The sequence below is a fragment of the Arctopsyche grandis genome, chromosome 6 (genome assembly GCF_051622035.1).
Source record: "Arctopsyche grandis isolate Sample6627 chromosome 6, ASM5162203v2, whole genome shotgun sequence".
NCBI lineage: Eukaryota > Metazoa > Arthropoda > Insecta > Trichoptera > Hydropsychidae > Arctopsyche > Arctopsyche grandis.
In genome coordinates, this window is record NC_135360.1 from 17,354,508 (window position 1) to 17,378,651 (window position 24,144).

At 33.3% G+C, this 24,144-nt stretch overlaps 3 protein-coding genes across 6 annotated transcripts in view; 2 read left to right on the forward strand and 1 right to left on the reverse strand.

Annotated features, from left to right (window-relative positions):
- Positions 1 to 4,877, forward strand: part of Shal (Potassium voltage-gated channel protein Shal) — a 53,889-nt gene extending 49,012 nt beyond the window's left edge. The window contains exon 4 of one of the 3 annotated variants that reach the window (XM_077433821.1): positions 4,386 to 4,856. In XM_077433821.1, the coding sequence (XP_077289947.1) occupies positions 4,386 to 4,484 (99 nt within the window). In that variant the 3' untranslated portion in view covers positions 4,485 to 4,856. Of the gene's footprint in view, positions 1 to 4,385 lie in introns of all 3 variants that reach the window. The other 2 variants (XM_077433819.1, XM_077433820.1) reach the window with 2 other exon arrangements.
- Positions 4,878 to 11,097: 6,220 nt separating this feature from the next.
- MED26 (mediator complex subunit 26) lies at positions 11,098 to 18,029 on the reverse strand. The gene is made up of 8 exons (XM_077433818.1): positions 17,630 to 18,029; positions 16,280 to 16,354; positions 16,075 to 16,195; positions 15,892 to 15,986; positions 15,602 to 15,668; positions 15,106 to 15,522; positions 14,756 to 14,882; positions 11,098 to 14,622 (listed from the first exon to the last, which is right to left on the reverse strand). Exons 1-8 carry the CDS (start codon positions 17,696 to 17,698, stop codon positions 12,399 to 12,401), a joined length of 3,195 nt encoding a protein of 1,064 aa, XP_077289944.1. The 5' UTR covers positions 17,699 to 18,029; the 3' UTR covers positions 11,098 to 12,398.
- Positions 18,030 to 22,190: 4,161 nt separating this feature from the next.
- The window catches only part of dop (microtubule-associated serine/threonine (MAST) protein kinase dop), a 48,762-nt gene continuing 46,808 nt past the window's right edge, over positions 22,191 to 24,144 (forward strand). Inside the window, exon 1 of one of the 2 annotated variants that reach the window (XM_077433817.1) lies at positions 22,191 to 22,798. In XM_077433817.1, the coding sequence (XP_077289943.1) occupies positions 22,516 to 22,798 (283 nt within the window). In that variant the 5' untranslated portion in view covers positions 22,191 to 22,515. The remainder of the gene's footprint in view (positions 22,799 to 24,144) is intronic. The other variant, XM_077433816.1, reaches the window with a different exon arrangement.

Here is a 24,144-nt window from a genome sequence, read left to right on the forward strand (position 1 = left end):
AAATGTTGGCGAAATCTTCAGCATGGCGGGCTTTCAACAGAAAAGACGTCAGCACTCAAAGGGTTAAATTATAGTTTGGTGACATCAAGAATTATGTATAAATTTATATTTATGTTGTTTCTCAATATTAAAGATACAAAAGTTAAAATATTTTTAGAAATGTTCTATTATTTGATTTATTACCAAAAAATATAAGGAAAAATACTGTTTATCTGCTGTATGAACTTATGTAGTAGAATGCTTATTAATTTAAACAGTATATTGAAAATGGTAGACATTCTAAATTAAATTCAACGTTACGTTGATTTTCATTTGAATATAAAGAGTACTAAAAATGTGCAAATGAATGACAACTTAAATGCAGCTTTAGGCGTCTCAAGCTTCTACGTTCATCGAAGCACCGTTTATTTTCCATAGTTATCATCCGATATGAAAAGTATGCCAAGATTTTAAAACTACATACTTTAAGAATTTCTTTTTGGCAAACTTTATTATTGGAACTTTAATGCTTCGTATAAGATTACTACCGACACTACAAATAGAGTATAAAAGACAAAAAAATGTAATACTATTTTATTTTTATTTAGGAATGCTGAATTATTACATTATTAATTCATCTATTATCTTATGTTCTAATTTAGTATTAAAAATCACAAAAATTGCGCTTATTATTTTATTTTAGTTGCTAAGGTTACCGAATAAGAATTAGAATATTTGACATTTATTTACACGCCAAATTTAGTACTTTGATGACATAAATATATGCATTTGTAACAGTTGTTAAACATACGTATATATGTATGAGCGTTTGGTAGATTTTATACAGTATGATTCGGTTCAACAGTAAATAATGAATCCGACATAAGGTATGTTTTTAAATGCGTTTTTGTATTCATTCGTGACGTTGCGCAATAAAATATTGTGTCACGAACGTGTATAGTGAAATGAGGTAAAATGAAAATGTTCCTCTGAACGTTTTCTTTTCCTTTCCCCCTCATCTCAACCCCTGTCTGGTGATTTATGTTCGTTGTTAACGTTAGTCTCGAGATTTTCAACGGCATGAAAATTGGAAAAACTCTTAAGTGGTTTTCTCTATTGTTCAGTCTTGTTTATCTGACCTCATTTCCTGCACAGGGGAGATGGAAGATAAGGGGGGTGAGATTTAAAAAGGCATTAAAGCAACAATCCCACTACACAATTGACTCATTCGACATTCACATTCAAATACATACATCACTACTTATCAAAACAAACATTATACATCACTCATTAGAAAGGTTGATAAACGGACGATTAATTTATTCTATAGGTACGATTTATTCTATATATTATAAATGTTATTTCAATATATTTTTTCAACTTTAACTTTGAATCAATGTTGCATAATTTTTCTCTCGTTATGGAAATTTTATTAAAAAAAATATGATGTGACAATAAAAAACAGTTTATCACAACTGTTTATTTTCACTTTCATTAAACAAGAAAAAATTCGTCGACATGCCGCAGGTGCTGCTGCTAGATTCTAGAAAGAGCAAACGGGTCCCCAGTAGGGAACGTCGACAAGAGACTTACGGTCGACCTGAAACTTCTCCAGTAAGACAACCAGTCCCAAAATTTATTGTCGACACGAAAAGCTTGCTTACTACCAGCCTGACGTCCTATCAAAACGTATCCCCACGAAATAGCCTGAGAAAAAATAACAATATCCCACCAACTCACTACTAGGGTTGCCGACTGAATAGTTTGCATACATTACAATCGAATTTGACATGTAAGAAAACACACACACACATCTAAACAGAAAAGGGTTTTTTAAGGACTTGTATTACCAATCGCAATCCACATAAACTACAATTGAATTGTGGGAATTATTGTACCCACATTAAATTCGATTTCTATTCAGCTGAAGTTATTATCTTTACAATCTTAGTTTGCTTTGTTGACGTATAATTATCAAATTATTTCGATAAAAATCATATATCAAGCTTACCCTTATAACTTTCATAATATCATAAATCAGTCTTATCATAATGTATACAATAATATAATGTTTGTGTATATTATCTAATACTAAACATTTTTTCTCTAGCTATTTTGTGAAGATCAGTCGTGCTCAAGTTTTTTTTATCAATTTTAACCAAGAAACTGCTTTTGATTTTGCTGTCCTCGATCACTAAATACAATTCCTTCCTAAGATCACCAGATTGTAATATAAAACCCAATCGGTTACATCTGAATATTAATCCTGCATACACAAATGATATGTATTATTGTGATAACAATCAATACGACACTATTTTACAATAAAACAACAATATTTATTTTTTGATATATTTGAGATACATTCCACAAAGAAACTATAATAAAAATGTCACAAAGTGTTTTCTTGGTCTTCAAAATTGAAATATGTCTGTATATGCAATTGGCTTTTGTCGTGTGGGCTTCCAAATTAAATATTGCTTTATATGTTTGTCATGGAATCAAAATTTCCAAAAAATAAATGTTGTTTTTATATTTTATACTTATGTTGTTGTTATCTGTGTTGTAATCATGTTTGATGAAAAGCAGTATTTCGCCGAAAAAAAATCATTTAATCGGTATAAACATTTTATCCATTATAATATAAAGTTTACATAGAAAAATCATTCTTAATACTCCATTTTTTCGAATAAAGTGTGAAACTTTACAACAATAATATTCTACATCTAAATCCGATACACTACTGACAAAAACAATACACGAATTCCCTCTCTATAACCATTTATGTGGTCACGAACTCTAAGAGTATCGCAATTCAACCAACTAAACGAAATTCGCAACCACAATGAGGGATTAAATCTATCAAACTGTATAATATTCTCTCGCTAACACAAAATACGTTCAATAAACTAACTCTCTTCACACAAATATCGCCTAAAAACATAATGCAAAACTATAAAAGTTCTACATAATGATGTACTGAATAAACTCGTGACTAAATAAAATGCTTTGATTGTGTAGACTAGTGTACCAAAAATAATTATTCTGTAGCTATGAATACTCTTTTTTTGTTTATTTTAACATATGTAAGCTTTCTGTGTAGCCATTATTTTGTTGATAACATGCATTTAATACTTTCTTCTAAATAAATATACACATATACAAACTAAAAACGTAGATATGAGGTGTAATCATAAATGTTGGTAATTTTATAAATAAAAAAAACCATCAGCTATATATGTATAAATAATAGACTGTTGAAAATTATATCTGATGCTTTTAAAAGTATTTTGCAAGTTTCAAGAAGAAAATTTAAGCTTGATGAATAAGTATCAATCAACGAGTATGCCTCATATGAATGTAATTTAGCATAAAAGTTGATCAAGTTCGCGTTGAGTAAAGCCTTTCAAACCACATTTTATATTATAAAGTATTCCCAAATACAATAAAACCGAAACAGTCTTCGACTTGGTCCACTTTTATCATCGTTGCAAGTATTGTAAAAGTGCAATCAGTGTTGTTAAACAATATGTAATATGTCTTGGGAATGAATATGTATGGTGTATATATTTATAAATATTTCAGCATACTTTATTTTATATGACCATTTTATTTTTGTTTACTAATTTTTTTGTTTCATTCAATATAATAAATGATAAGCATTTATATTTTTTGACTGATATAACCATTGTAAAAATTCACAACACATCACAAAACAGATTTGCGAGGAAACACTCGACGGAGTAAGTATTCACTTGTAATGAACAAACTATTGCTATGTACATTTATTAATTAACAAATTATACATAAATCAAAAACAATTCCTACATACCATATATTATGAATTCAAAATTATTTTAGATATAAGCAATATTTATACATAATTTTATATCAAAATTTTAATAAAGCATGTAACATATCATCGGCAACTAATGAAAATTTGATGATTCTGGTTAAACATTTGAAACCGTTTATAAAATTCGATACAGGAAAATTTGGTTATTCTGTTTTGTTTTATGTATGTACATATTATTATATATATATATATGTAAGTGTATGTGTGAATGTATTTGATTTTATATATTCAATCAGTATTTGAGGTTAAGTAGTTATTTATTTTATTAAATTATTTTAATGCTTTTAATTATTCTATATAAATAAAATTTTGTTTTGTTTAAAATTTTAATAAAATGCTATCATAATTTATTAAGTATTCCTATAATACAATTGAATCACTTTATAATTAAAAGTATCATTTAATATTGTATTGCCTTAATATCAACAGCCTCAAACACTGGTTATTAATTAAATGTCAGTTCTCTTAAAGAATAAGGTAAACATAAAAATTAAAAAAAAAATGTTTCATTGGATATATTTTTATTAATATTGATGATTTTATTTTACAGCAAGCGTGTGGAAAATATATTCCGGCAACTTCGGCAGTTCAAAGCAACCAGACCGGGGTAGGAATGGATGGAACATACCTGGTGGAGGCATCGTTTTAATCATTATAAATACAACAATGAATCATTCAAGAAACATATACAATGAGTAACAATAAGAGGTATCGAAGTGCACTTGACACATACGCGTGCTCACGTCTCAAAGTGGAACCTAATAATTATGGAAATAATGAGATGTAGGTATTTTTGTAAACTAAATTTTACTAATGACTGGCATTTGGCAGACCACTATCATCGTTGATAAGATAATTATTTAATTGTAAACGCTATGTGTATAAAAGTGATCGGGTGTGATGAATAACTTTTTGTTGAGTGTGAGAATCGTTTCGTTATTCAATATTAGAGAACGGGATCAACTACATTACCGCAATATACATAAATACCGAAAGATTGAAATATTAACGTCATATTATTAAAAAATATAAACGTAAATCTAAAAAAAAATTAAATGCGTTAGTCTGTAATTTAGCAATCACTGTTTTATTAAAAATACGATAACAAATTCTTCTTCCATACATATGTATTTAAGTATGTGTGAATATCTACATATTATACATACATTTTTGCCTGTGTATACGTATGCATGTGGTTTGAGTGTGAACTGACATTAATATTCATTAAAATTTTTAAATATTTCTTAGTAATGTCTACAAAATGTATTTTCAACGAGCGTTCATTCGATTATAAGCTCAAATTGTATTTTACACCCATAAAATTCAATTTCCATTCAAATTTTATAAATGTGTCTATTCGTTTGAACGTAAAAGAATATATATGTATATTCTTATTAATATTAAATATCGTTATTATGGAAATAAAATGTCATTGAATTTTAACATACAAGAATTGTTATCACATATTTTTTCGATCAACTAATAGGCATAGTGCTTATGATTGGCACAAAAATTCCCATCTGGTATACATATACACACTCTTAGCTTTCAAAGCTCAAATCAGACACAATAGAAATAGTATTGCTGATTAGTGTGCCTGAAATAATAGTAATACCCAAACTGAAAAATGCTTTACGATGTACATTCCAAAAATACACAGAGCAATGTTAAAATTTTAATGTACCCTTTTTATTTATTTAAAGTATGCTCATTACTGTATGCATGTGAATATGTGTATGGATTTGTACACATTGTGTGTATCTATAAATAACATTTCTTTACATTCCTTTTTCATTTAATTTCAATGTATAATGCACGTGAAGTGGATAAAAAATTAAATGTTTGTTTAACGAAGGACACAGTTTGTATAGATTTAATATTATGTAAGTAAGTAAAAAAAATCAATAAAACAAAGATGATTAATTCTTATGAAAAACGAATCATAAAAAATGATCGAATGACTTGATGTAACATAAAAAGTAAAAGTATATTTTAATATTAAAAACAAAAACATTAGTACTAGATTTTGTATATATTTTGTGTGTTTCAATGTCATTCAGATTACATTACTATATATATATATTTATAATAATTTTATTTAGAAATAACAAAAAATGTCCTATTCAGCTTGAATAGTAAAATGGCTAATTCCTTTCGGCTCTGAGATATGATTATACATACATAATCATAAAGTGTTGAGTTTAATAACTGATTGTTGAATTTCAGAATGTATCGCATAGCCTGATCCCAGTAATATACACATGTCATTCATAAAAATAATGTTATATAGGGATTGTTACATTCTTATCCATTATTTATCGGTTGGGTTAGATCAGATTTTGCACTTGTCAGATTAAACACACTACAAAATTTGTTAAATATCCCACAAAATGTTTTTAGCTGTTGAACGTATTCAAACTAAATGTTTCGTAGAATATGAATCAAATAAATGTTTATTTGAAGATAAGTTGATGGTAAAAATATTCAATAGAAAAATAAATGAAAAAATCACATTTGAACACACAATTTTAAAAATGAGATTAAGACAATATTTAAATATTCATAAGATAATAGCGTGTTTATTGGTAACAGTAGATATTTAAAACAAATACAAATACACTTTAGTGTCCGATAAATGAATCAATATTAGCTGCAAGTTGAGACCTACATATCTACCTAGTATAATACTTAACAGAAATTTCAATATATTGCGTAACGCTATAATAAATTACGATCTAATTTTATATGTAATATTCCGTTTTCAAAACAATGAATTACATTTTATTGATAATATTATACTTATTAGTTAACGAGGATAAAGTAAAAGTGCATATGTACATATGCGTATGAAAAACAATGAAAGTGATATAGAGAATTAACAGAAAAATCTGCATTTTTAATCTACATATAATAATCTAAAAGAAAAAATAATTATGAATATTCCTCCTATGTAAAATAACTTTCAAGACTTGGGACTAAAGGGTTGATAGACAAAAAATGAAATAAGAACCAGTTTGAGAGGCACAAATGTAGACATGCGTCTCCTCAAATTACACAAAAGTTTCATTTGAACAATTAAAAATCAATTACAAATTAATAGGATGTACTTACTATATTAAAAAATTCACTCGACGAAACTTTTATCAAGTGTTTTTTAATTAAATTTTTAGTTTATTTGCCGTCAATTTTGTAATGTGTTTAGGTGTATTTACAAATATAAAAATTACAGTAATTGCAACTCGTGTAAAATAACGCAATTTAAATGTAATGAAAAGCTTAAAAGATCAAAATTACCCATTTAATTATTATTATATTATATAAATTCTAAACACTTCACACACTAATAGAGCATAAGAGAATTCTAAAAATAAATATATATATATATATATATATATATATATATATATATATATATATATATATATATATATATATATATATATATATATATATATTATTATTATTATTATTAAATATATATTCAATATTCAACGTATTGAATAATAAAAATATTGTTGTGTATAGATTTTAAGCCATGTGATTTTTATTCCCTTTGTTTTTTTTAATCAAATGATTTATGAATTTGTAGCTATTTATTATTACATGTTTTAATTGTTAAGAGCGTAGATATAAACGTTGTTATAAAATATTTTCATCACTTCTTTAATTCCTTCTTCTAGAAAAGATAAAGATCAATTTATTATTAACACACACACATGTATTACACGACCGAGACCGCTACACAAAAACCCAGATTGTATTACTTTACATAATATCTATTAATCATAAGCAATAATAAAAACCAGTAGTGAATTAACAAAATTATTAAAATATATATGTACATACATACATATATCCGAATATCACTCTAGAAGTATTGGAAATATTGAAGAATGAAACTTTGTAAATATATATTCACCTGATTTTCCAGGCCTTGGATGATTGACGTGTACATGGAACACAAAGTGTCTGAAAATTTCATTGTATTTGTAGTTAAACTACTCACCGTTCTTTGCGTAAATTTTATTTTGACACATTTAGACTGTAGCATTTCATTTTGTGTAAAGCGTAATGCAAAATATTGTAATTTTTACTGTTTTGGCAAATTAATTTGTTCTCAATCGTGAAAAAAGAAATTGCTTTTCTTTAAGTCAATTAAAACTGATCCGAACTGTGTATTCTTTAGTATTGAATTTTCTCACATTCAATTTGATAAGGTTTAAGTTTTGCGCGAAGATAAATTTATTGTATTTGACGTAACTCAAAAGATCTATGTTAAATACTGTTTCACCATTGTATTCATTTTATTACTAGAAGTTTAGAATTGCCTACTTAGATAGACATATAAATAGTATCGAATATTCCGCAAAGCGGTGAAAAAATATATAAAATTAATTGTTGTAAAATATTCCTATTACATTTGATTATTTATAAATATAATCTATTTCCAATTAGAAATATGCGTGTTTTACTTATTACACATTTCATCATTCAGTTGTATCTTCCGTACGAGGACAGGATTAAAATGAAAAAGATTTCAGTTATCATAGAGGCCTTACTTTTCGGAAGACCATAGTTTTATTTTCAAACATACAAGAAAGTACATAACATAAAGATAATATAATAATAATAATAATAATAAAATCTAACAGATTCAAACTTGGTATTTACAAATGACTAAAAAAAGGAATAAATCAATAAGTTAAATCTACAAATCAGTTGCAAAAAACAATCATATATGTATATATAAGTAAGCAATCGACAGTTATTTCACATACATACGACAAATCTGAAACCACTCCCGATGACAACTTTTCTTCTAATAATACATTTAAGAGCACAAACTATTACATCAGTGAATACTTCCGATAAATTTTATCAAATCTAAAAATATTTCCACTCTACAAAGGCCGCTTTCAAAAAAACTTTTATTGTGGGGGGTTCATATAATATAATAAATATATCGCTCTCCTTTCCAACAACTGTTATAAATGACTAATTAATTGGCAATATGAAAATATAGAAAAATATATTTATATTACAACCAAAATTTGCGATAGACTTTCACACAATATCAAGTTTAATATATTGGTCTTCATAATATGAAAAATACTCTATAATTTATGAGCTCACAACATATCAAGTTGAAAAAATGAAACAACGAAAGAAATATTTACATTTGCTCAGTCGTTTAAAGTTTTTTTTTTACATATATAAAGACAAAAATCTTTAAAGAAGTGATTCAATATGCCATACAACCAATAACACCCATCTACGAATGATTTGTCCCAGATTCAATAATCCCATTACATTTCTACAATTGAATTGTAAATTTTAGATAAAATTTCAAGCAAATAAATAAATAAATAAACAATACACAACATAATGATGCATACTGTCGAGTTTCAAATAAATAAATCACCGTTCTGAAGTCAACGAAACAACAACCAAGAATCATAACAACTATATACGAAAAGATCACAATAAAAAATAAATATATATATATATATATATATACAAAAATACTAAGTCATAACTGCTAACGAGCTTCAGCACAAGGAGTCGATACGTCGATGAAATAACTGTCACAATCGCCAAAACTCTCATATAATTTTCAACACTGTACATATACATATAAATACATATGTAATTCATAAGTGTACAAATAAACACACGCATATGTAAACAATAATACGTACGCACACACAGCCTCCCGTGAGTGCGTAGGCATCACTGCATGCACGAATGTAAAATGGAATCTAAATACGGTAAAAGTAACACAACTCCAAGCATTTCCTTTTAAATTCTCCAGTCAACCTACGTTCGATATATATAAATCGTAATTATTTACTTATACATTGTATCAGAAAAATACCTTCTGTTATGTTCAAAGAATATACATGATTTGATTTTACTACGCAGCGATTCTCAACAATGAACACAATAGGGACTACGGTAAAGTCACTCGGCGAACCGACAACATCGGAACACACTGAACGGGAACGCTCGACTTTGGCTGGGTGAAAAAAAAGATTCCATTTTTATAAGTAATATATATGTATATAAAATTCAGTTCGCACATCTTATATATGGGGACCACCGAAGGTTTCACAATCCGAGACATGTTGAGAGTCACTGCCTTACCCTGAATATTTTCAATGATATTAAGCGAAGAAACATCATCTTTTTTGCCATTACAAAATAAATCTTTGAACGATACCGTCGAAACCTATAACAAAGCTAGATATATCCGGAAGAAGATCATTTACCAATATCGTAACGTCAGTCTATATAGTACCCGTTCTGGGTTGTACAAATTATAAATTTGATCCATATCACATTCATAAGCTATTTAGCATTATATACATATACATATATAGTTATTGTTTTAGAAACACTCTTAAAACTGGACTTTTAACATTAAATAGTTGCATCCGATGGTTACATCCGAACTTTACGGCTATGCAGATACGATTTGAACTGGATCATATCGAGCTTTGCGAGATTTCTTTCATATCGAATGATGCAATAAGCATAATTATATATTTTTAGCCTTGGCAATAACGATGTAGAGTGAATTCCTTATATATGCATTTATAATAAAGTATAAAATTTCATCCCAACGTATAGTGTGATAAGACCAAAAAGAAATTAATAAGTAAAATTATTTAACCTAATCATCTATAACACAGATAGCACAAAATACATATGTATTTTTATCAGTAAAACTTATAAAACAATCGAAAATCTGTTATAAAATCGAAAATAAAACAAAAACATAGTTCAAATAAGAATGAAATCTATACACGAGAGAGACTTATCACAAAATACTGATGGTATTTTTATTTTTTTTTTCTTGTAATTCAGACTCAATTCAACATCTACACGTACGTATCTACACGATAAAAAGATATTCTTGTAACATCGATACACTTTTCAACTTTAAATATTAATTTTGCTTAATGCACATAATATATGTGTGTGTGTGTGGTTGTGATCCTGCGCGTGTGCAAGAGCGTGTTCTTCGATCCGGAGACGGCGTTCACCATCACCACACGGAAACAACTGGTAACTGCACACAAGCCCACACCAATTTACAACGATTGTATGGTTAATTTGTTATTATATAAGAGTAATAAATTAGACGTTTTCTTTCTCTGTCACAAACCAAGCCCTCGATAATATTTCAAACACTCTTCAACGACAAACGTATACACACTCCACTATTGAGCAATACATACATTTAAAACGACAAAACCAAAATTTTACACGTTTAAATTCAACTAGCTCTACTACAACATACGTTCAAGCCTGTCATGATTATTATTGTTTCATTATAATATTATACATGTGATAAAAGTGGTCCAAAATTGAAATAAAAATAATTTTAATGATTTGAAAGTAACAAATCTAAATTAATAATTTGTCTGTTGATAGCAATTTTTGTAAGCGTACAGAATTTAGTAATTTAGGCCACTTTCATAATCAACAGCACACATAGATCAAACCACTCGAGAGTTTATAAAACATGATATGAAGTTCATAGGTATAATATATGTACATATTGAATCTAAGTTCAAGTTTAACTTTTGGAAACGCATCTGCTAAAAGGGGTACTTATTGGTTATACGGGCGCATTCGAGCATCGAGTATACACACTTACACTAACACGGCAGTTACATGAACGACCTCTAGGTGTTTTTAGTAAAGTGACAGTACACAAGTGGCACGTGGTCGGCTTATCAACACATGGAGAGTTTATGTGGTGGCATATAATACAATACCAAGTACCATTTGAAGAGACTATATTTGTAGTACGGCAATATTGGCCTCAACCAGAACATGTATGTATAATAAAATTATTTGGAAAATTTATATCAATATTGTTTGTGATTGCGTACTACTAGCATACTGTCACTTAACTAAAAACGTTTGCGACACCTAGAGGACATTCATGTAACTGCGGTATATTTGTACGTTTTTGGGTAAGTGTGTATACTTGGTGTTCATATGCGCCCGCATAACCAATAAGTACCCAAAAAGGATTCAACACATATGGATTCAACACAGATTGAAAAGCAATCTTTTTACATATTGCCGAAAATTATAGTAAAATATCACTCACACAGGTTACATCTTACATCACGGAACTAGTCTTTCTGAATCCTGACACATCGGGGACAGTTCAGAGATGTTATATAATATAAAATTATACAGTGAATCAAAATGTGAGATTTACGACGATGGCACAATTTATTTAAAATTTCAACAGATAAATACCATAAATCAACATTAAAAAAATCTCGAGGTCGAATTTTTGCAAGACCGAATAATAATCACATATTAATACAAAATCTATAAGGAAGAAAAACAAGCGAACATTATTCAATATATAGGAGAGTGTGTGAATTACAATCGGGAACTTGATTTTGCATACACTTTAAATGACAACAGGAAATGTATAAAATAATATAATAATCACTAGACAAGGCAATATTAACGATAGATTGGTTGGATAATTCAACAGTATTAGATATATATGAATATATATATTTTTTTTTTTTCAGTCTATGACCACATACGGTAGAATGGTGAGGGTCTCCCCGTTGTGCGATTTGCGAGGAATGGGCTCGTGCCACTCCCGAAAAGAATTCGGTGGCACCGAGCCCGGTATCCACGAGGGGCAGCCATTCTTCACGCACGTCTCGACAACCGCACTATCATCACTCACAAAGGCACCGCTGTTCGTTAGCCCGTCGGCAACGCCCAACTTCTTAACGTCACTATCACAATTGGCGTCTTCGTCGTGGTCGCTCAGAAACACGCCTCTCGTCCTTTTCGTTAACGTACTCGAAACGTCTCTCATTTCTAATACGTTGGCATTTTGCACTAGACTATATGATAAATCACACGCTTCCTTCGACGAAAGATCATCATCGATATGATGCATATCGTCAGAAACACACTTAGTTCTAAACACGCACGACAGATCCACGTCTGTACCGCACCCGTACTGTGACGACGAATTCAAAGCTGACAAACTCAACGGTAGAAGGGTAATGCTATCCTCGTATGTGAATTTTTTGAACGTCTTCGGGACGTATGTTATCAAGTCGTCGTCGTCTGTACTGATTTCAGGATTTTCAACTTTGACGAATGTGCTCTCGACGGTGGCTTCCGGCTGATGGTGAACAGCGCTCTTGGCGACGTCATGATAAATCTTTTCGTCCAAGAGCTTCTCGTTGGGATATGTCTTTTTAATTAATTGAGATTGCGGAAGCAGTCCGTATCCGGTGAAGTTGAAGAAGTTGAACAGTTCAGCCTTTTTTTCGGAGTCGGTTTTTTCCGTTTCGATTTCGTCCGGTGTTTCTGGCGAAATTTTTACGGCATGTGAAGAATTACTTTCATTCCTATCTAAATTTAAGTTACTCTTATCACTATCACTAATGTGTTTATCACTATCGAAATGTACGCCTTCATTGGTTTCGTCCATGTTCTGATCGTCACTCTTTTCACTGAATGGCGAATCTGCAGCACTTTGATAATCGTCACACTTGAGACTTTCGTTTTTTGCTTTCCACTTTTCAAAATGTTCATTTTCTAAATTTAAATACCAATCGCTGGTGTCGGTGACGGCCTCAACCGGCTCGTACCTATCGAGAACGATATTGTTCAAATTTTTAACGCATTTGTCTAAGCTGTAGTCTAAAAAGTTATACTTTGGCACAACATTATGAAACAAGTCACGGGAGCAATCGTAATAAGGCCGCAGTCCCCAAGAGCTCGTTCTGCAGGCGAGTTGTGTGGTCTGTTTGCGGTCGCTTTCGCACAGAGAACCGTTCACGTCGGCTAAATAAAAATTGTGAAGAGCATCCACCTGGTGATCGCCGACTTCTTTCGACTGGTTATCATATACATGAGCAACGGGACAATTTGGATCTACTTTTTCTTCAAAGTTCTGCATGGCTGGCACAACTACGGATTTTTCTTTCTCCTTTGAAACATCTTCCAGTTCAAATATAGATTTTTTAGATTCTATGGTAGGAGATTGCACTTTAAAATCGTCCACGTCTGGAGTGTCGTAAACGATAGTACAGGTACAATCTGGAATATAATCTTCATCTCTCCAATTGAAGTCGATGGGTGGCAAACGAGCTAAAATTATATCTACAGGTTCAAATTTTATTGGCTTATCTTCTGATTCGGATTTTATACCAGTTTCTAACTTTATATCTTTTTTATCTTCTTTCACATTCGCAACGGGTTCTTCTATCTTTGAACTAGAATTTGAATCATTTAATTCTATTATATCCGATAATATAATGGTATCTTTTTTCATCTGCTTTTGACTATCATATGTTGTTAAGAAATCTTCTTTGGGTGCTCTTTTCCTATCTGCAGATTGAATTCCAAGAATTTTTCCCGTTTTCCTAGCTTGCATTTCTTCTAGAAGTTCCTTCGTTGTTTTAACTTTTCTACCACCCGTTGGTATTTTATTTTTAATAAAATTTGAATATTCGTCTACTTCTATTGATGGCTTCTTACAACCATTTTTCCTAGAGGACTTGGATTTTGAATCTGATGCCGATGCTGAAGATCTACTGTCTAAATCGTCTATCATCACAGAAACAACTGGAGGTGTGGGGACTTTCAAACCATTTCGCATGGCACCACTGATAGACAAAGCTGGAGATGTGGATGCAGAACTGATCGGAAGAAATGGTGATCCAATTGAAATATGGTCCAAGCTATGATCCACCGTGCGGTTCTCCGATTTGGTATGATTTCTGAAATGCAAAAGTTCAATTGCAGTTTCAGATATGTTTACAAAAAATACACAATTCAAAATCAACATAAATCAAAATCAAACTGTTATAAATAAAAACTACCTTAATATTTAGAAATCATATATGTAAATACCTTCTCTTTTTAGCCTTTCTGCCGCCAGTTTCTCTACGCGCCTTTTTCGCCTCACGGCGTAATTCATCAGCTAAAATTGCTTCACCTGAACCACCATTTACTGGCGATCTAGGCCTTTTATTGGAACCTAGGTGAAAAAAAATTGAATAATTGAAATACACGTGAACACAAACATAAATACTGTGTAGTTTGTAAGTTTGCATGATGAAACCCTAATTTATTTCTCTGGAAAGTCTATTTCCCATCTTTTTCTTACTCATGTACAATTAAATAAAAAAAGATTTCACCATAACAAATTTTCTTACACATACATACATATTATGTGAAAAAAGGAGATGTAAAAAGCTTACTTTTTTCTGCCTGTCCTCTAAAATTTAAGCTATCACTATTATTTCCTAACGTTCTCGTATCGTCAACATTATCATCGACGAATATCACATCTTGAGAGTCAGAATCGTATTGATCTTTTGAGGGAGTAACATTCCAAACGGTTTCTGACTTGACTCTCAAAGCAGGAGAAACTACGGTCATACCCGGCAACAAATTTTTCAATCCCGTAGACACATTTTTCATCATCGGCGACATATTTCGAACGCTCGGAGAAATGTTCTTAACCGGTGAGATATTTTTTTGACCGGAGGAGGCATTTTTGAAATTCGACGATGAATTTCGTATAGACTGAGAATTTCTCAAGCCAGGCGATAAATTGCGTAGCGCAGGCGAAGTCAAAGGTTGCCTTTTGAGATGTTGTACAGGTTTAACTCCATCTAAGAACGAAATGAGAATCTAAGTAAAGTCCAACAGAAAAAATAACTGAATATGTCGTTTCACAAATGTGATACAAACCTTGCTTATGAGAAGACAGTGAGGTGGGTTGAGCCGATACTTGAGGACTACATAATCTAGGTGTCACCTGTTACACAAAATACATAAAATTACAATACGACTATATGCGTACAGCGACAGTGGCTAATTTTCATTGAATTTTAATATTTGAATTATTTATCGTTCAACATCAAAATCAGCTTCAACAATAGAAATCATTCATACATTATAAATACATTAGATAGAAAATATGAATACCGCAAAACATAAACGAACTAAATTCATACTGAAAATAGATTGAATATACTCACCGATGGTGTAACAGCAGGACTGATACCCCTATTGGCGAGAGGAGATTGTCTGGGTGTACTTTCTGCGCTCGTCGGCTGAGTAGCCGGCTTTGAAACTGTGAAAATAGCGGTAGTTCATTTTAAGTTCACCTTTTTCGTATACACGTGATATATATACGATGAAAGCTTAAACTAAAATCTGACCTGCTTTTTCGGGTATGACTAGATCACGCCACCTTTTGACCAGTGACTTGGTTCGACGAGCGAGAGCTTCATCACCCGTACGTCTCCTCAACTCGTTTACGTGTTTACCTAATCGGGTGGCCTGCAACAGTCAACAATCAAAATAAATAAAACCATCATCTCACAAGTAACCCAACATTGAACATGTAAAAAAAAAAAAGCATACCTCCAACAGCTCTTTTGTGATATTGATGTTCTCCAACATCGATATGACCTCATCAATGGCACGCATATCAACGACCTGAAATGTTCAAAGTGAATTTATTTATTTGATCAATACGTCGAAAGATAAGTTTTAAAGCCGCAAATATCGCCGTTGAAATGTGATTTCTTTTATGAAACAATATCCTTGAACAGTAGCGACTATCGTTAGGTTCAAAAGAATACAAAATGTTATCTAAAACTCCTAGTCAAAATCGGTTCCTACATTATAAAGTGCCATCAGATAGACATTTGGTTAACAAAATAATGACACAGTTCTTATTAGGTCAATTGATCCCGCATATTTTAACATTTCATCAGGACATTGGGAAGTGAAAATGAGAAACTTGCAAAGGTAAACCGAACAAACGACAAATTCAAATTGTTCAATATTGTAAAATTTCATACGAATTATGCGGCCGGAGACTAGAGATAAGCCTCGCTTTTTAAACATACATAAATATAAATTCGGACGATACCGTCTCCTCTCCGAACGTCGTCCCGAAACGTCGGACCCGTCACATCATTTCGATGACACACGTTCGGATGGTTAGTATGTCGTGACACAATTTGGAAAGCAGATATATATAGTCGGACCGAATTTTAAATATTTATAAGGCGAACGTTCTTTTCGGCCTTCCTGAATGAATATAAATAAATAATAAAAAAATATATATTAATACCAACATTACTTGCACATATTATTAGTACAAGTACAAGCACACACACACACACACACATACACATAGGCGTTCAGTATGAGAATCATTATTATAATCTTATATAAACTAAACTTATTGATGTTTGTATAGAAAACAATCAAATCAAAAGTGAAATAAGATACATCACGCAGGCACACACACACACACTTACGTGCATACATACTAAAATGACATACAAGATGTAAAAGGAAACATGTGAGTTGGCAATGTTGCAGCATTCTTTTCGGGGGGAAGAGGGGCGCGTGGCGGACCGGAAGGGGGGAGCGCGAGGGCGGAGCGCCCGGACGAGCCGGGGGGCTCCCATGGCTCTCGCGCCACACTGACGGTCGCCACATGTGCGATTTCGCCATCGAACCAGACCACACTGCGATGTAGCGCGAGCGCAGGAGACGTCGCCGTCTCGTCATATGGAGGGGCGAAAGGGGCGCGCGGCGGGGGCGGAGGCGCACGGGGGCGCCGCGGAGGCCAGCGGCTGGCTGGCCAATCGCGATACGCGGTCGTATCGCGAGTGACGGTTGCGCGCGAGGGTCGGAGCTGGTGGTGGAGGGGATGGGGTGGGGGTGGGAGTGGGGGTGGGGGTGAAGGTGGCTCACATTGTAGTCGGAGTCGAGCGCCTGCAGCAGCCGAGCGGTGAGGTGGTGTGCGGGCGAAGGCGCGCTCATGGGTGCTCCGGGCCGGTCAGCTCGCGGTCGGGGGGCGCGAGGGCGTAGCGCTGGTGGTGGTGGTGGTGGTGGTGGTGGTGAAGGTGTCGGGAGTGACGAGCGCTCGAACAGCAGTGTGTGTGCGAGCGGTGGTGGTGGTGGTGGTAGAGTAGTGGTTGCGGGCGTGCGGGCGTGCGGCCAGAGAGCGCGCCCGCCCCCCACTACCGCGGCGCCGCAATACCGCACTGCCGCTGTGTGTGCGCGAGCTCATGCCCGCACATCGCACACTGACGGCCAACGGCGACACCCGACGCGAACTCGGGCACCGGCCGTCTGATCGCCGCACGCCTGCGCGCCACATGATCACCATTTTTTCCGTGTCGCGCCGGCTCCTCTCCGAGCCCGAATTATTTCACCCTTCTCCCGTTCGCTTCGGATCTCGGTTTACCGCTCAAAAATATTAAATCGCCTCCGCATTTTTCGCAAATTGTATATTTTGTTTATAGGTGAGATTTTTAAAATCAACCGATCGACAAAACTTTTCTACGGGCTCGGTGGATTCGTTTATTATATTGATGAACAAACCGAGCAAAGTTTGAAAACGATCGGATAAGAAGCCAAATATCGTCACACGACCAAATCGTTTGCAAGCTAAGAAGAGGTTAGTAATAAAAAATATACGACTTCAACTCTGATATTCTTCTGATAATTTATACATTGTTCAAATAATCGATCACTGTGTCTTATAATTAACCTCCGAACACTTGACATACATATATACCAAGAAGCCTAACAGGGACTCTCCAATGCGCCTCCCTGGCGTGCAAGTTCACTATTGGTTCATTCATTACTACTACTTGTGATTTTGATTTATCTAATGTTAATACTAGACTAGAGTGATTATTTCAAATTTATTTTTAATATATATCAGTGTTGTTAATTAATTTATCATTAGAATTGTGAATTTTTATTATTTTTTATTTTATTATTTCTTCTAATTATTTTACTTAATTTTTTAATAATTTACTTGATTTGAATTATAAATATTATTATTGTTATCTAGGTTATTATTATTCTTATTTTACTACTATTATTGGTTTTATTATTATTTCATTTTTTTTCTTTTTCTGTTATTATTTTCTAAATTTTATTTCTTTCTTATCTATGTACATACATATGTATGTGTATGCGAAAATTTTAAAATGGTTTATCTTTTAAATCATATTCTATTATCGTTAGTAATTAATTAAACTGTAAATTTTCAAAAATAAATAAATAAATACATTACAAACATCAATACACAATTTTTTAGAATAATTTTATAGCATCATAGAGACATTATGGATAAATTTTTGACAAATTTACTTTCATTCTCGAAGTATTTTTATATAAATCGTCGAATTTCAAGATGCTGAAAAATTCGAAAATTTGTGAGACCTTTATGGAAAGATTTGCAGCGTTTTTACACGAATTAGCGAAATTCGAGATACTAAAAACTCGATAATTGGGAGAAATGGATAAAGGTTGCTGAATTGTCGGAAACTTTTCAATGAAAATCAAATAAATTGGCAAACTCTGATACGAAACGATCGACCTGGAGTCACAAACCAAGGTCTGGCCAGCAGCAACCAGTGGGACTCGAACCCATGAACACTATATTCATAAACATACATATACGCTTACCACCAGTCCACGGTGATGGTTACAAAAACTAAGAAGTTATACTTTCAAACCGCTAAAAAATACTTTTGAAATACAAACACAAGGGAATTGTTCTTTTCAAATAGAGTGATTAAAATATGGAATAGTCTACCAAACAAATTACTAGCTTCTAATAACCTAAACCTAAATGGGATGGATTTTAAATTCCTCTTTTTTTGGTCTATTTTTATTGTATATATTTATTTTATTTTATTTACTCTGATTTGAGTTTTTATTTTATTTTGATTCTTGTTTTTATCTTACTTTATTTTATATATTTTTTGTAATCACAACTGACGAACCCTTCGGGTACGGCCGTTCCAAAGTATTTTTGATTCAAATAAAAAAAAAGTTTCATATATATCTCAGACGTTTAGCGTTGAATTTCGTTGCCTCAGTTACATCAATATATAATTTAAATGTTATTTGATATACAAATAACATTTTATATTATACAAAGTCTAAATGCACTAAATATAAAGTAAAATAAAAGGAGTACTTATTTAGTAGTGCGGTATCGCGTTGATACGTTGTTAACATATAGCAGTAACGTAAAATTTTTATAATTTTTTTTCCTTGTAGCGGAAACGAAAATGTGCCTTGAAGAATCGTTTCTATCCAACTTCGTTTTCCAAATAAAGTCAACCAGATATGAGCTCATTGTCTCCGCTTATTTCCCCATTTGCCAGAATTCCACATTCGTTTCGTCTGCTGGATGTTGGCGGGCGTTAAAGGATCGCTGAAATGATATCGATGGTTATCATTTTCGTGGATGAAACTATTCATCGAAATGTTTCTAGAAGTTTGTCTACAATCAAACACAATTTTCGAATCAGATGTCATTCGTTCGTATTGAAACTTATGTATGCATGAATGCATCAGCATGAATACGCACGAATAAATGTGAGCACTTGAGACATCTGTTAACATAGTGGCGAAGCGTAATAATTGGTTTTTGAACGTGAATTGTACATACATACATATGTCGGATTACTAGTATCAAATTTTTTTTCATTGTGGAAATTTTCGAGTATCTCTGGAGTACTAATACAAACTGCCGCATACATTTGCAACAATCTGATAACTTTTAATTATACTTATATTTATTTTTGTATTTTATTTCCGAATATACATATACACGAAATTAATAAAATTTACGCAATTGGTGTAACGGATTCGTCAAATATCAGGCCCCCCTCAATTTTACCCAAACATGAGAAAAAGAAAAATTGTGTTTCAGATCTACACACATCGATTATTGTCGAGTCCCTATTAGTAATTCAATATTCGTTTACATTATTACGTAAAAAAAGCTCGTAAAAATAAATGCTTTAAATATGAGTTTCCATTGATTATGTTTTTGTTAAGTATAATCAAACGAACAAAAAATTAAAAAATCGAATACAAATGTGTATGTAAATAAGGATTTTAAAAATTTCAATAAACATAAAGTTAGAAGTTCTGTCACTGAGATGAAAAAATGAGTCCGTTGTTAATAATTCAAACAGCATACCGGTGTAACCGTGGTTTAAATAATCGAATTGTTTTAATTTGTTCAGATATTTACAATTTTATAGAATACGCAAAATATTAATTTTGTGTTTAACTACTTCAATAAATCTTATTACTCTCTATAATGTTCCGAACGCACTAGATGACAGTGCGCTGTAGTAGCGCAGCGCAGCACGGTTCGGTGATTATTCCGCACAAAACGATCTCGCGCACGTAATTAAAATCTCGATCACGGAACATCTAGCTCCTGAAAATTTCATCCATCGAGATTTACTCACGTGAAATATCATACTAACGAGAACTCGAGTGCCAGCTAATCCGTATTCGCGATTTTCGTGGCAAAGATTGTCGTTTGCGCGATCGCAATGTGCGAAATACTCCAGTTATCACGCAGCACATTAGACTTGGTACAAAAGGCAACTCTGACGTTCAGCGTCGTGCCACACGTAGTGCGTTCTATCGTATACAATTTCATACAAACAATATTTGGCCGCGATGCGTCGCTGCAGTACAGTGCCGCCTAGTGCGGTCTAAGCTTTAACGGATGATAAGGGAACCAGTATCAGCTCGTTAAAATTCATAGTGGTGGGGCTGCAGAGATAAATTAGGCTGTAGTAGCTCGTTAACCAAACCGGTGATCGAATGAAAACAAAAATTGCATGCATATGTACATACTATACTGGGAGGTCAGCCCGCAGCCTATGAAAACGACAAAAATAGCATGCATTTGTACTGTACTGGGGGGCTGCAGTCCCGCAGCCTATATGGACGAGCCGCCACTGAAAGGAACCCTTTTTAAAATTAAATAATATTTAAAAAATTATGTTTTATAAATTTAATATTGAAATTATCAACGACTGTCGTATGATCGACGATTGTATTTCTGTCCGTTATTAATTTAAAAATATTTACAGGGGTAAGGCGAGTGAGGTGACTGGGTTTGTACAACTATTTACTTCGACAGCCGGGAAAGAAATGATTGCTTACACGCGAAACGCTGGCCAACCGATAGTTTTGCGGCCAGTACCTCGGGCATTGCCAAATATTCAAATTAAAATTCTGTTTTGTAAAAAAATAAACATTCCAAATAAATTTTATACGGGACGAGTTTCTGGAAAACCTAAAAGACTATTAAAAGCCTAAAACTATTCTTAGGAATGGTGGAAAATGTTTAAACAATGGTTTGTTACATTATATTTAGTGTAAATTTTGAAGTGAAACGCAAATGAAAGTCAGTACATTATTGTGGGCGTAATCGGCGTTGTTTGGACCTGCGCACCGATGTTGGTGTGAGTGGAGTGTAGTGGAGGTGTGTCTGCGTCGGTGTGTGCGTTCGTGAAGTTGTAGGTGTAGAGGTGTCGGTGCGGTGTCAGTAATGTCAGTACAGTAGTAGTCGCATTGGCGGCTCGAACGGCTGGTAGCGTTTTCCGCTGACAGCTTCGGGCGGCAGTCGATAGTTCTTTCCGCGACCGCGACATGTGTTCGCGGTCAGTCGCGATGTCCCCGCGGGAGACGACCCTCGCCCTCACCCTCACCCTCACCCTCACTTTCCCCCTCGTCCAAATTCAAATCCAAGCGAGCCCGGTTTCCGAGTCCGAGTCCGAGTCGACGCGCCGAGCTTATTAATGTCTGGGGGCGCCGAGTCGCGCGGTGTGCGCGCGCCGCCGCACTCCGCCAGGAGCCTGCAGTTCGGACCGCCGACACCCGCCCCCGCCCCCGCACCCCAAACCCAAACCCAACCCCAACCCCAAGTGCAGCCCCAACGTGACCTCGTCCAGGCCGCCTCCGCCCCCGCCCCCACGTCCACGTCCACCCCCAACCTGACCCCCGCAAAGCAGCCGCCCTCGAGCGCGCGCCCCCAAACTCAACCGCACTCTCTGCAGCCGCAGTCGCACCCGCACCCCCAAGGTGAGTCTTTCCGATCTTTGATTACATTTTGTTTTATTTCCACGTGCGCATATTGCACAATGCCAATGCCAATGCACCACAAATCACCGTATTTCATTCATTAAATCTATTGACAACGTAAAGAATCTTCGTCGTCCAATTCAAATTTCGACATATGAGCGGATTTACGCGACTCGCCAAAACGTTTGCGTTACGGCCAAAACGAATCACGCTCGTCATATTGATTTCAAATATAAGACAATATAAGTAATTACATATTTTTCCGTTACGCGTTTTTCTTATGTTTTTTTTTTTCGTCCATTATTTATGTTCGCGTAGCGGTATTTGTTGATATTATTAATGACGACAGATAAAACTCGATTTGGTAACGTACGATGTTAATCATGTTTTCTAAGATATATATTTTGTTTGGTTAAAATCTTTTACATTTAAATAAAAAAAAATTAAGAGGATTCTTTTTTTTTTATGTTTCACACGATTCAAATTTTTATACAAAACAAATCGCATCGATCCGTTACAAAGAGCGTTTAAAAATTACGTTTGAGATAATTTGAAAGGAAGCTGCACATTATAAATCAAATGGATCGTTACGTCCAATGATACAATTTAATATGATGTAGCAGATATATGTATGTACATATGTACTCTACAGGATCGATCTGTAATAACTGGTGTGATTCATATACTAAATTAATCAAAACTTAGGTACATATAGGCGAATGTGGAGTGCATAATGCAGTAGCGACGATCGTTATTCCACTACCTGCAGTTTATCCAGATTCTATTCGTCAATATTTTTTATCAAGTTAGACTAAAATTTGTGGGTAATACGATTGTGCTCATTAATAAGCCTTACTTTATTTTATGTGATAACTAACAAGGTACTTTAATTGAAATGTAAATTTATTGTTGACTTTTAGTCAATACTTTTCCATTTGAAAGTTGAAATGATATTATGTGATGTCGTAATGAATATGTATGTATACCTTCCCAATACTGTTGTTGACGGAATTACATACATATGTCGAAATGTATTGTATTTCATATGAAAAAACAACGAGTTGTTTTTTTTTTATCATTATTTACATTGATTCGTCAAAAAAAAACCTTTGTCATTATCACTTTACGTAAAAAAATTCAATTGAATATCACTGAGTAATTAATGCCAACATACATTTTTCGTTTTAGTTTGATTGCTTGGCCAATTTCGTTCGATGAAATTTGACTTTTATGTTTTAATATCATTAGTTTTAATAATCGCATAAAATGTTTTTAGTGTATTTCGATTTTCCGTGAATGTTTTTCTATCGCATTTCACTCCCACTGAAATAATGAGATTTGAGTTA